Raw genomic sequence first — 14,481 nt, forward strand, 5'->3', positions numbered from 1 at the left:
AAATGGAAATGACAGAATTAGAGAGTTGTTTTGGAGACAGGGAAGGAAGCATTAAAAAAAAAAACACACAACAGGTCTATAAAAACTGTGTTTCTGTCAAGCCTTATATATGTAATGTCAGAATAAGAGACACTTTCCAGAGGCGGGGATCAGAGTGCGCTGAGCAGAAAGGAAAAGACACGTACTGCCAAGTCTGGTGGGAAGAAATACAAGCACAACCACAGAAATGACAAGGTCAAGCCAATGACAGAGCACAGGCAGGTTCAGAGTCAGAAGAAGAAGGAAGGGAAGTTTATTCTAAACTCTGTCTGCTGTTTAAGGATTAAAATAAGGAAGAAAATGTTGCCTTGTCTGTCTGTTCCTCTGTCATTTTCATTGATCAGACTGTGAATTTGTAACAAATCATTTCAGTATAAATATTTCCCGAGACTGGTTTCCAAAGCCCCGATGACAGGAAACGCTGATCCAACCCGCCGTCAGTGAGTTCACCTGCAGGGTTCATTAGACAAAAGCGCTGGCAGCTCAGTTCCAAACGGAGGGACTGGGAAGCCGGATGCTGAGCGCGGACACGGTTCACAGTCCCCTCAGCCAATCGAGGGCAGAGGATGCTGCACTGATCCAGGTGGGGGAAAACGGTCTGCTTCCATATGGAGGGAACCTGAGAATCTCGTTAGCATATTTTAGGAGATTCAAATTCCACTTCTAAAATCTTTGCTATCTGCACCCTGACATAGACTGGGATTTTGTCACAGAGTTTGTGAGAACCTCTTTATGAAGAATGGGGAAGCATTTCATAGAAACACCCTTCTATAAAAATCTATCAGACAAATGTAACAGCTTTAGCTGAGCCCTTGAAATACACACCTCTCAAGAGATTTTTTCTGGCTGACGGGTGTGCTTGGCTTACCAACAAGAGGGAGTTTAGAAGAAAGGATAAGAAGCAGCTTAATTTAGGAGGGCAGTTATGGGGCAGATGAATGAGCCCCAAGACTAGAGGCTGCTGCAGACCCACGTTTGAATATTTCCTGTGCCATAAAATAACTTGGTGACACCGTCGAGCTACTTCCCTACTTTGAGACTCACTTATTTCGACTGAACTACAACCAATATAATGACACTTCTTAGCAGCTGCACGCTTTAATCAAACCAAGCTTGTCTGTACACCCAGGGGCTTGACCTGTTCTCTAAGGGGTAGCATCACTAACATAGACCACACCCCTCTACTCCAAAGGGCTGGGAGTGGGTTCCGCAGAGCACAGTTTAAACACCTCTGGCTTAGGTTATCTTCTGAAGTTCCTTTCAGCTCTAATGGCTACAGTCCTCATATTGATCAGATTCACCTACTTAAAACAACAACAGAAACACGACCCCCATCACCCCACACACCGGCGAAAGCACAACAAACCTTCCACAGTGAAAGGTTGAATGGGTGTCTTTTCAAGTTGTATTTCAAAGGGCCGAGTCTACTTTTTTTTTTTAAAGTGTTATTGTCTCTGACTGTTATTTTCATATATCACATCATTCTTACACCCGGCATGTCAGCTCATGTCATTTCAATTTTGTGTTTCTTTTCTCAGGGACTAAACATGCTGCTAGCATTTTTCCCCATTAGTTTAAAAAGAACAAAAAAAGAGCTATTCGAAGGTTACTTAACACCTACATATTTTTCCAACTTGAAAGTCCAGTTTTTTTCTTTCATGCCACATGTAATGACCATAAGCTGAACAATATCCTAAAATAAAGACATGTAATGGCATTTCGGGTGTTTGTGGCACTTGAGGTGGTAGCTCAAGGCCTCTCTTGGTGATTACAGTTATCAACAGCCTGTGAGTTGCATCCCTCCTGGGAAAGTTGGGGAAGATGGACTTGTGAAGGAAGGCTGGGTGCAGGCTACTCAGTGTTGGTACCTGTTTACTCACTGAGATGCTAAGTGAATAAGAGTACAAGGTAGCAAAAGTCCTGAGTAGGTGGAAATATCAACAATACCTTCTGCTTATTAATAACCACCGACTCATTTTGTCAAATGAGGATTTTTTACAGTATAGGTAACTGGTTCCCTTTTGAGGTACTTAAACTTCCTGGAGGGTCTTATGGCCACCTAACAATTATACCTTAACATCTATTATTTTTATCAGATCAACAACGAGGTTGCAGCCTGCTGGGGGGAGTGTGTAAAGCAGGAGAGAAACAGCAGGGGAAGGTGGGGGCCCATCCAGGCCATGTCCTCTCCTTGACCTTAGAGTCTCATGAGTATAACAGGTGTCCACCTGGGCCCCCAGGGCTGGATGCAGACCCAGAAGGTTTTGTGTGACTACACACTGTTAGAAAATGTAAAACTGGCTAGAAACATTTAAAAAGTAGCAGATTCCTTCTCTTGAAAAATTAGTATACATGGTGACACTGAGCTCATTTCCAACAAGATGGCAATTAGGGGGAGCCGGTAGTTACTGCCCCCCTCTAGAGGGGTCAGCTTATGACATTAGCCACTGTCCCCTTCGCTCTCTATTTTTCTTACACACAGTCTATTCCCTTCATTCCTGTACCCGGCTGATCCAAGGGGATTTTTGTATCTATGAGCTCAGAATAGATTTCACTGTCTAGAATTATTATAACTCATTCCTGAAGAAATGCAAGAGGATTCTACAGCTGATAGACCTAAGAGTTTTACCATCAATTCCCACCACCCACCCACCATAGTACCTGCCATTTATAAAGCACTTACCACCTGCCATACACATTGTGAAGCGTTTATATATAAAAACCTATTTATCCTCCCAGTTACTTTTGAAGTAGATAGTATTTCCCCCACTTCATAGTAGAGCAGCCCGAGGCTCAGAGAGGTTGGTTCATTTTTCTAAGGTAATACAGCTACTACATGGTCCTAGCCAGTTTTCATTCGGATTCTTGACTGTGAAGGCCCTGCTCTTAACTGCTCTATAACATCCTTGTTATACTCACGATGCCACACATGTGCAGTGATGGAGGAGCCAGCAGCCCCAAGTGTACGAGACTCAAGTATCTGACAGTGTCCTGCAGAAGGCATGCAGAATGCTCAATAGTAAAGCAGTCAGAATGAACACAGTGAAAACCTTATGATGCAACAACGGTTTCCAACTCATCATATAGGAAGCTTGAGTTGCTGATGGACAGAGCATAAGACAAAACACTGTGGCCCTGAAGGCTAGCCTTGGCTCTGACCAAAGGAGGCTATGCCAGGCACAGTCACTCCTGAAGGCCATCCCGTTTGAACATTACAGCAGACATCTGAGCCAGAGGGTAGTATTTCATTTTGCAGATTAAGAAAGGAACTCAGAGAACCTAAATTGCTCCCTCCAAGGTTTTCTGTTTAGTAAGTGGCGAAGCCAAGGCTAGAAATGGCCTCCTCTGCAGCTATTTCTTGCCTGCCTCTGTCATTCTATGCATGACCCTCTACATCTTCTGGCCTTCTCCCTTCAGACCTCAGTCTGAAATTGAGAAATTGAGATATTAGGTCTGCCCTTGGTGTTCTTCCTAGAGTCAGGTGATGCTTAAGTGAATCAGTACACTAAGTTGAAGTGGGGAGGGGGGATGTAAAGTAAGATACTCTGATTTTTTGTTCTCCAAAATTACATCACTCAGTTATTTTTATATTACTTGACACAAATAAAGACTATTTAGGAATAAAACACAGAGTGATCATGCTTTATTCCAGTAATATTTCAATTTAACCTAGTGGAAAACTTTCCCCCTTGCTTGTGCAATATTTATTGATGATAAATATCTTCACAGACAAGACAGCATTGACTGGGCTACAGTCGTGAATCTTTGTTTACTCCAATGCAGATCTCAGATAGACAGAAAATTTGAATAGCTTCAGTCTCTCTCACTACAACTACATAAGGCTTTTTTTCCATTGAACCATTGCTCATCGATCACTCTTTCCTGAGGAAAATGCTAATGAGCCTTTGTCTGCTGTGAGTATACTGCATAAGATGTTTTGTTCTTCCCATGACTCAGAGTAGACTGGCTCAGAACCTCCAGGTTGTCGCCTTCTGCACCTCTAGAGGTGTTTTCTGTTCTTGGTGACCGAGTACAGAGTTCCAAGAAGGTACCCAGGGAAAGCAGTAGAGACGACACTGAGAGACAGGTGTTGTCATAGGACACTCATGCTTCACAAGTCTCCTCAGAGGTAAAGGGCATCTGAATTATATTTGGATTAAGCCATTGCATTGATATGGCAGAGAGTACTGGCCAGATGGTGCTGAGTACAAGGCAGAGAAACAGATCACCCGCATCCCTTTTACTGCTCAGGAGTGAGTCTCAGCTCAGCAGCTTCAGTGTGGGTATGATCACACTCTGCTAGCACCAGAAGGAAGTGGCTATCGTCTCCCCTTAATCTGTTTTTCTTATGATTCCATTTTTATTTCGTGTTGACCTGTATTTTCCTCTTGAGGATCCATTCCCACAAGGACCACTAGGACAGCACTGCAGTCCTCCTCAAAGGCTTACTTGCTACTGGAAACACAAGGGGATGGCTCTAGTTTGTGTCTTCTTTTCCTTCCGGGAAAGATCACAGAAATTCTAGTTTCCTTGGCTTTCTGTATAGGCTTCTCCTACACATTTAAAAGGACACTCGTAGAAAGGTTTTGGACTAAGAAAAGTATGTGTTGTCTCTCTCCACGGTGTTTCTCATGCCTGGTGAGAGGCTCTCCCTAAGGAGGCTGGGTAGGGAAGGGAAGAAACAAGTAGATGTCAACAATACCTTTTAGCTGTAATTCTGTATACATTTGCTATGAAAGGCCTTTCTCCCTTGGCAAAGCCACAGGGGCCAAGAGGGAAATAAATAGGTAAGAAGTGTGAGGAGAAGGTTGTCCCTGTGAGGGTTTGATAAATAAATATTGGCCAATTATAATAATTCCTAGTAGATTGTTATTTTATATAATTAGAGCACTGAAGCAAAACAGCTTAGCAAGACACACCTGGGATGACCAGTAATGGGCAACAGTAGAGGAGCTGTGTGGAATGACAGTGTTGGGAGAGCTGGCTTCCGGTGCTCTCTCTGCCCCTGACCAGGGACCCAAGGTATCTTGATCACCTTCCTAGGTCTCAATGGTCGGTGTTTGCTAGAATTGAGTTGTGGGGTAGTGTCATGGACTGCATGAGTACCCCTTCCTCAAATTCATGTTAAAGCCCTAACCTCAAATGTGACTCTGTATTTGGAGACAGGACCTGTGAGGAGGCGATAAAGGTGAAATGAGGCCATAAGGGCTGGGCCCCAATAAAACAGAAAGAGACACCAGAGGTCTCTCTCTGCCACGCGAGGATGCAGAGAGAAGGCAGCCAGGAAGAGGCTCTCTCCTGAAACCCTCAGGGTGGGCCAGCATCTTGATCTTAGACTTTCCAGTCTCCACAACTGGGAGAACTAAATGCCTGTCATTTAAGCACCCAGTCTATGGTATTTTGTTATGGCAGGTGAGGTAAATGAATACAGGTGGTAATTACTAGCTAATTAAAATGACAACAATCTACAGTTAACAGAGCACTGTTACAAATTTTGTCTCAGAGAAATGGTAGGAGGTAGAAAGAGCAAAGTATTATTTTACAAATAAGAAAAGGTTCAAGAGCACAAGGCTACCAAGTGGAATTCAGTCAGACTGGAAAACTGGGTCCTTAAAGGCAACTTTGGTTGCAAATGGTTGTAGTTTTCTTGTTTTCAGCATTATTTTGTTGGATGTCTATTAATTCTGGGTTTTAGATTTCCAGGTAATACCCAGTTAAACAAGGTCAAATTCATCACAAGCCATATATGTTGTTTTCTCTTTAGAACCACAATAATTATCTCCTTTGACCCAGTAGGCCTCAAAGTGTGGTCCATCAGTGGAAGATGAGGACTTAGAAATGAAAATTCTTGGGCCCCACCCCAGACCTACAGAACTGGAAACCGAGGCTGGCCCAGCACTCTGTACTCCAACAAGCTGCCTAGGGGTTTCTGAGGATGCTAACTTTTGAGAACCACTGCTCTCATTTATGTTCAGTTTCTTGTTCCCCTTATAACTGGCTGACATCTGACACTTTGCACTAAAGAATACGCTGCTGTAATGCTGAGTCCTATAACCAACTAGATCCACAGCATACTGTCAAACCCATTTCTGAAATACTTGAATTTGTAAGTATATCCTTCATATAATCATCATGTTCTATAATTCTGTATTGATCTTTGTTACCTCCCTTAAGTCTACTTGGAAGTTGAAAACATTTTAGAAAAAAGCTATTTAGGTTCAGCATATTATAAACCTTGAATTAAATGGACTCTAATTAAAAATAGTAATTTAAAACGTAATGAATTTATTATTTATTCAAAGTGGTTAATGTTCTTAATCCCACCTCTGAAATCTCAGTAACTTGGAAAAGGAAATTCATGTGTGCATGAAACCTATACCTCAACGAGATCCAACCCTGCAAATCAGGAGAGAATATTTAAATAAATAACAAAAATGATCCAAAATATTTATTTAAATTTTTTTCTTTTAATATTTATACTAGAAAGCAATAATTCATTAATTATATATATTACTAGAGGCCTGGGGCATGAATTTGTGCACGGGTGGGATCCCTCGGCCTGGTCAGTGATCGAGGCCAATCGGGGCCGCAGAAGGTTGGCTGTGAGAGTACACTGACCACCAGGGGGCAGCTCTTGTGTTGAGCATCTGCCCCCTAGTGGTCATTGCACATCATAGCGACCAGTCAACTGGTCGTTTGGTCATTCAGTTTGCTTAGGCTTCTATATATATATATTTCTATATATAATTTATATATAATAACTACATTTGTACATGTAATTACAATAAACAGTATATATATTTTATGTCAAATATTTGGATTTTAGAGTTAATAAGATTTTAATCCAATATGTTTTCTTTTATTACTTTCCTAGAATTCGAATTTGAAAGCTTTAGGGCCCAGCTGGTATGGCTCAGTGGTGAAGGTTGACCCATGAACCAGGAGGCCACAGTTCAATTCCAGTCAGGGGACATGCCCAGGTTGCGAATCCCAAGTGTGGGATATGCAGGAGGCAGCTGATCAATGATTCTCTCTCATCACTGATATTTCTATCTCTTTCTCCCTCTTCCTTCCTCTCTCTGAAATCAATAAAAAGATATTAAAAAAAAATTCAGGATTTTCTTGTGAAAAATATGGACTCTGATGCCAGTATACCAGGTGTACTGGTTGATAATGCAGATTTTTTTCAATAGATGGAGTTACACATATGTGGATATATATGCGATTTGATATGTATGCTATTTTGTTGTATTGACAGCAAGCTTTAAAACTTCATATGTCAAATTTTCTGAAGGTGTTGACATCATAGATATTTTTACGCTTAAAAAAAGCCAATTTCGTGCCAAAAAAAAGAGCATTTGCAGGAAGCTTTAATTCATTACTCTATTTTGTAGAAAAGTTCACTGAAAGTTATCGTATAATTCAGGAAGCTTATGGTGAACATGCTCCATCTCAAGATACTTGTGAATGCTGGTTTAAATGCTTTAAAAGTGATGATTTCAATATGAAAGACAAAGAATATCCAGGTCAACCGAAAAAGTTTGAAGACCAACAATTATAAGCATTATTGGATGAAGATGCATGTCAAACTCAAAAATAACTTGTTGCTCAGCAAATAATTTCTGATCATTTACAAGCAATGGGAAAGATTTTAAAGGAAGGAAAATGGGTGCCACATCAACAGAACGAAAGACAAATAAAAAAATGAAAAGTCATCAGTAAAATGTTTCAACGGCACGAAAAAAGTCTTTTTTGCATCGAATTGTGACTGGTGATGAAAACTGGATTTATTTTGAGAATCCCAAATGGACAAAATCATGGGGTGATCCAGGTCAACCAACAACATCGACTGCAAGGCCATCGACTGCAACATCGATCGCTTCAGAAAGAAAACAATGCTCTACATTTGGTGGGATCAGGAAGGTGTGGTGTATTATGAGCTTCTAAAACCAGGTGAAACCGTTAATAGTGATCGTACCGACAATAAATAATCAATTTGAACCACGCTTTCATCGTGAAACGACCAGAATGTGCCAGAAGACACGGCAAAGTAATTTTGCTTCATGATAACGCACCATCACACACTTCAAAACCAGTTAAAGACACATTAAAAGATCTTGCCTGGGAAGTATTAACCCACCCGCTGTATTCACCAGACATTGCTCCTTCAGATTACCACGTGTTCCGATCAATGGCACACGCACTTTCTGAGCAGCACCTCAAAACATACGAAGAAGTAGAGAATTGGGTATCTGAATGGTTTGCCTCAAAACAAGAAAAGTTCTATTGGGACGGTATCCACAAATTACCTGAAAGATGGGGGAAATGTGTAACTAGTGATGAACATTACTTTGAATAAAGCACTTTTGATATTTATCTTGAAATTATCGTGTTTTCTTTGATTACATAATCTGCATTATTAACCAGTACACCTGGTAACACATTTATATTTAAATGACTGTGTGTATGTGTGTGTGTGTGTGTGTGTGTGTGTGTGTGTGTGTGTGTTTACATATTATGTCACCTATTATTTGAGGATATCAACACTAATCTAAGAATTTTGTGAAATGTTTTATATGTGTCTCAAATAAACTTTGCCAATAAAATTTTACAAAGAAGCACAATATTACCATTTAACAATAAAACTTTAGACATTTTCAAAATTACTTTTCTTATGCAGAAATAACACAGAAATAACCTTTAGCCCCTTGAATGTGGGCAGCCGGGGAGAACAAAATGCACATACTCTGTGCTGCTTCTGTTATTAATTTGCTTATATAAGCAAAATTGTGGGCTTTCTGTGGAAGTACCAGACTGCACGGCTGATAAAATGGCACATAGCTTGCACAGCATTTGTAACGTGACAGCTTCTGAAGGACAGATTTAATGAGATTAGTAGACTTCCGCCCATCACAGCCTCAAACTATGTTTTACAATCTTTAGATTTTTGGCACCATTTACTGAAAAAGCTATTTGAAGATTGACTAACATATTTCTAGCCTGTTTCTGAAAAGACAGGAAGAATAAATTGAACATTAAGATTCCTCTCCAATAGTGTGTGTATATAAAATATGTATAAATAATATATATTATATGTAATATAATATATCAATACATAAAATAATATTGCATATAAATAATATATATAATATATGAGATGAAGCAATATTAAACATGCATTTTACACACATACCTTTAATGTTGATCTCTTAAATTCAGGAAGAATTTTTTTGTAGAATTATAAAGACTAATTAGAGTGTTTTCCCAAATATTTTACTTACAGGTTGCAACACTGTCATTGGTCCGACCTGGGATTTACTCACAACATCAACATTAAATAAACTGCCCCAAAAGGAAGAACTACTCTTAGAGCCAACAGCAAACACCAATGCCAAGTCATATTCATAATTACTCATCTTTTGAAACATGTTTGACATGAATGATTCAGCAAAGCTGGGTCCCTGCCAGCTGGTGCCAACAGGCACAATGGCACCAGAGGAAATGTGATAACCACAGAGGCAAACAATGACTGGACAATAAAACTCTCCCTCCTTTGATTCAGGTATAGAAAGTGCTGTTTTCTGAAAAAGCAGTAAAGTAGGTCTCTCTCTCTCTCTCTCTCTCTCTCTCTCTCTCTCTCTCTCCCTCTCCCTCTCATTTTTTAAAGCTTCCTTAACAGTTAGTAAAATATGTTTGGGCACACCAACATAAGTTTTATGAAAGGTACCATGAGATAAAAAGAACTATGACTCCCTTGGGCTTTCCCCTGCAAAGATCTCCATGTACAATTTGATAGTTTTCAGAACCCCCAAATTCAGTTAAAAACAAAAAGAAGCTTTAGGGGGAAAAAGAAAGAGAAGCAGCCTTGGGGTAGGATGAAACTAAAGAAACACAAAAAAGAGTAAGAATTTACCTGCCACATGATTAAGAAAGAAATTAAGTAAAAACTTTTTGTTTTAATAGAGAATGCATAGACATGTATATTCTCATCATATGCTGAATGGCATCATTTCACCACATAGAGCCGGTCCTTTGATCAGAATGCCAGGCTGTGGGAGATGGAGATTGCATGCCCTAAGTAATAATTCCGGCATAGTTCAAATGAGACCTAATAGCCCAGTGGAGCAATCAGGCTCCAGTCCCACTTACCTTATTAACTAAACTGACAATTTGGCACTAAGTAGAAATACAGGGCCAAACACTCTCTGCCCCCGTATATTATTCTGGACCCAGAAAGTGAAGATAAGGCAAGAAAAACTTGCAGGTTGTTTATGGAGGTTATTTGGCCAGTTTTCCCCAGAAGATCACTTCAGTTATCTCAGTTATTCCAGCTCTAACAAGCAAGTCTCTAAGTTAACTGTTTCTGGTTGCTATTTTCCCGATGGTCATTTTTCCTTTTCAGAAATATACACAATTGCTCCTTTAATGCAATCACCACAATGCAAAACAAATGCACAATTAGGAAATTGTCCAAATTCAACTTGCCTTTCTGTAGCTTGCTGTCTTTCTAACCTCTTCATCTGCTCAGATCCCTTTGAATTATTTATCTCCACCTGAGTTTACATCACCCTCAGAATCAATGCCACTTATACATTAAGTGAATGTGCAGTTAGCTTGTCTCCCTGACAATTAACAAAGACGTTAAGGGCTGATGCCAATTCAGTGGCATAAGCTGGATACCTTCCATTACCTGGCGTGTCATTGTTTTTGGTCTATTAAGCAGTTTTCATTTCACCTTATGGGCCCATATAAAACCCAAGCTAGATGTTTCTCAAATTACAGGCAGTATTACAGGTATTAAATAGCTTCATTTTGTTTTTTAAACATCATCTCTAAATTTACTGAAGACTAGCTGAGAAACTAAATTGGGTAATCTATCTATCTATCTATAGGTAGATAGATATATTTTAAACTTTTCAGTGTTTTTTTTTTTAAAGTCTTTTGTCTCCATCTTCCTAAATCATATTCATTGTTTTACACTAAGGGTAGCATTTCTCATTTTCAAAAAATATACTTTCTGATTCTTGCTTAAATCTATTTTGCTAACCAAATTATCATTGTTGTTTTGATTCATTTTTCAAAGGGGGCTTTTAATTTTCCAAAAGTTCTCTTGTCTTGTTCTGCTTTATTTTTCACCATTCTTACACTCTGACATACAAAAGTCAGTGGATCAGAGGCATTGTAGGCGGAAGCTTAGTAGCTCTCAAAATCTATCTTGTTAGGCAGGTCTCCGTTAGACAGGCCTCGGTTAGACAGGCCTCCTGGGTTAGGGCAGGGCTGAATGCTCAAAGGCTTCAGTTGTCAAAACTCTACAGCAAAACAGTAGAAAATGTATGTAAGCATTCACTTACCTGCTTTTGATCAACAATTATCTCGAGGTCTTCATCACTGCTTAGTTTTCCATATCCTTTTTCTTTACTTTTCTTGTGAAAGAATAATTTTAAATGATCATTTAGTTTGTTTCCATTAATAATCTAAATCCCACTTAATACTTTTAAAAGATAAAGTTTACTTAGCCTTGTTCCCTACTCATAATACATTATTCTTCATGTCAGTTTCTCATGGACAATAGCAAATGTTTTATTGTTAAGCTGTTGGTTTATAATTATTCATTAAGTATTTTTTGCTTAGCCTCTTCCATACAAATTACATCTTTATTCTTCTCTGAATATTGTTATGCTTCTTTTTTTAATTCTGTAGTTTTAGAAAAGATTCTTTAATACTTTAATATAAGTAATTCCTTTAAGAGTCTGAGCACATTTTTCTTAAAGGTCAAAACTGCAGTTAGTAATACCAGGCTTAAGACTTCAACTATTAAATGCTTTATTTTAATCCCTTATATATTTTTAAGAATAAGACCAGTATCCTGCAACTCAGATAACAAATCTTTAGATTTTACACATTTGCTTATAAATCAGATAAAAATGAACATTGTAAAAATAACTCAGAAATAATTTTAAAAAGATAACTTTCAGAATTAGTTTGAAAAGTTAGAAGAGTACAGACCATCTTTAAAAATGAATTTATTAGCATTTTGTCATTTCCCCCCCAATGACCATTCTCCATCTACCTACCCCATAGGAAAAAATTCTAACATCAGAAAAGGATATAGATCATGACAACCATTTTACTGTTGTGCTTATAGGAGAAAGGTCATTTATCTGAGTCTTTTTTATTCTTTCTTGCAATGCCCTGCTGATGGGAATGCCAGAAATGACATATTTCTTTCTAATTTCAGAAATTAAAGTACCTAGGTACTTTAACAAAAGGACTAGAAACAAAAGGAAAAGAAAAAAAATGCTATACAGTTAGCTATAGTTCAAAGTTATTATTTTTAAAAAACAATTTCTTCTTTAGGTATTAGCTACATTGACTAGAATTAAGGGAATTAAAAATGTTTCTTATGTTTGCACCTACTGTACCACATTAGAATCCCCATCTCATTGGGGGAGAAAATGATATCCTTCATGGAACACGACATAAATCTGTTTACAGTGTGGGACACGACTCTTGTCTTTCCCCCCCATAACATTTAAAACCAGATTTCCACATTTCCTCCTCAATAAACATACCTACGATTTTTCTGTTTTGTTTTGTGTGTGTGTGTGTGTGTGTGTGTGTGTGTGTGTGTGTGTTTTGTGTGTGTAATAAAGAGATTTCTGAATCTTCAAGTATTAGGATGCATAAATACAGTCTCATTCATATATTAATGAATTTGGCCACTTAGAACAGAACAGATGGCCACAGTACTTTTCTTTATTGTTATTCTTGTCCTCATTTGAGGACCCATTTCAGGATTAATGGAAAACAAAGAGAACAAGGGTGGTTTCAACCAAGCTGACTTCCTTCCTATCACTTTGCTCTTACATCCTTTTAGTCCACTGGTTGCCATAGGATACTGTCCAGAGACCCTCTAATGCAAAACATTTAGAAATGCTTTTCCCAATATTGATCTGTATACGTACCAAGTAGCTCATTTGCATGACTCGATTTCTGGACAAAAGGACATTAAGTAGAGATGGAATGTGGGTCCTTCCATCCATGTCACTGTCAGACATCCCAGAATTCTTTGCACCAGAGGCAGTGGCTTCATTGCCAGAACTTGCTGACCAGAGAACCACAGATCTTGCCCAGCAATAGTATTTATAATGTATGACAATCATGGAAGTATCCCTGAATCACTGTCTTGTCTTTGTAAACATTGTGAAAATTTAGGCTAGCACAAAAAGTCATTGAAACAAAAATATCTTCTTTTCTAACTAATTTTTATCCAAGCACAATGTTCTCTGACTTCTGTTCTAGTTTAATGCTTTTGTAAAAAAACAAACCTATTATTAATTATATACATTTTTATATTTCATCCCACACATAAGGACTACTCAGCCTCTTTGTCCTAAAAGCTCTCAGCTTTCCCTTTTTAATGCCCCACCCCAGACTTTCTTGTGATTAGCAAATCAGTGCTAATTGATATAAAAATATCCGAATTCATAGAACATAATTCAAGGTTGCAGTTTCTGCCAATACCAGCATCCCACCTTTCCAATTTAATCCCAACTCTTTATCTGATACAGTAGTAAATTTTCCTGGCGAGAGGCGAGGTCAGGAAAGGAGAGTATAGCTCCAACTACTGAAAGCAGAAGTTGGCATTTTCCAAAAGTGGGAGGAGGAATTTAGAGCTCTGATTCTGTATTTAAACCCCTAGTCCCCAAACAGCACACAACTGTACGCAGTCAGATTTCTTACAGTTTTACTCTAGAGTTAAACAATATTTCCTAGTTCACCCATCACCCCAGGGGGATTAAGCCTTTTTCTGCACCAGGACGGTTATTCGCTCACTTACTGCTTATTTCTAGTGCGAGCACAATCCTCTTTCAAGCACTCAGCTCCCACTTTGACTGCTTAGATGAGCCAGCCCATGCAGGGATCTTCAGCTCGCCTCCCTCCTCCCAGCCGGGAGTCCCTGTCTTCTATCTAAGCACTTTTGTCGAGCACAGAGAGCAACTCCATCGCTTTCTGCGTGGTCTCTCACAGAAGCCAAAGGATTGAACTAGAAGGAGAAAGAAAGCTGACCTCTCCACTCCCCAAGCCTGAGAGCCTGAGGAGGCAGGGCTTCTGTGGGAGGAGAAGCCCGAGGGCAATCACTTCCTGTGCTCCTCCCACCTGCCCTGGCCACTGAGGCAGTGAGGGTAGGCCCCTTCCCACCTCAGCCTCAGCAAGCTGCAGGCTAGCGATTTTGTGCACTGCTCACCTAAGTGCAGCTCAGGAGGGAGTGTTAGTGCAGGGGAGCTAAAACAGGGAACACTTTGAAATGGGAGAAGTGAGGAAAGACACAAGGGAAATACTCATCATTTGCCGACAATGCCTCATGCCCTGTAAGAAGCTTTTAGCTGGAGATAAGTGTCCCATCTCTGAAATGCCAAGCATCGTTATCCCCCATCATCT

At 39.4% G+C, this 14,481-nt stretch overlaps 1 protein-coding gene across 5 annotated transcripts in view; it reads right to left on the bottom strand.

Annotated features, from left to right (window-relative positions):
* PEX5L (peroxisomal biogenesis factor 5 like) overlaps window positions 1-13,892 on the bottom strand; it is a gene marked incomplete at both ends in the record, with an annotated part of 168,880 nt that extends 154,988 nt beyond the window's left edge. For 4 of the 5 annotated variants that reach the window (XM_079766747.1, XM_079766745.1, XM_079766746.1 and 1 more), the window contains 2 exons: window positions 11,391-11,462; window positions 13,005-13,097. In XM_079766747.1, the coding sequence (XP_079622873.1) occupies window positions 11,391-11,462; window positions 13,005-13,097 (165 nt within the window). Of the gene's footprint in view, window positions 1-11,390; window positions 11,463-13,004; window positions 13,145-13,879 lie in introns of those variants that run through there. The other variant, XM_079766748.1, reaches the window with a different exon arrangement.
* Between the last annotated feature and the right edge of the window lie 589 nt (window positions 13,893-14,481).

Source organism: Cnephaeus nilssonii (genome assembly GCF_951640355.1).
Source record: "Cnephaeus nilssonii genome assembly, chromosome: 3".
Classification (NCBI taxonomy): domain Eukaryota; kingdom Metazoa; phylum Chordata; class Mammalia; order Chiroptera; family Vespertilionidae; genus Cnephaeus; species Cnephaeus nilssonii.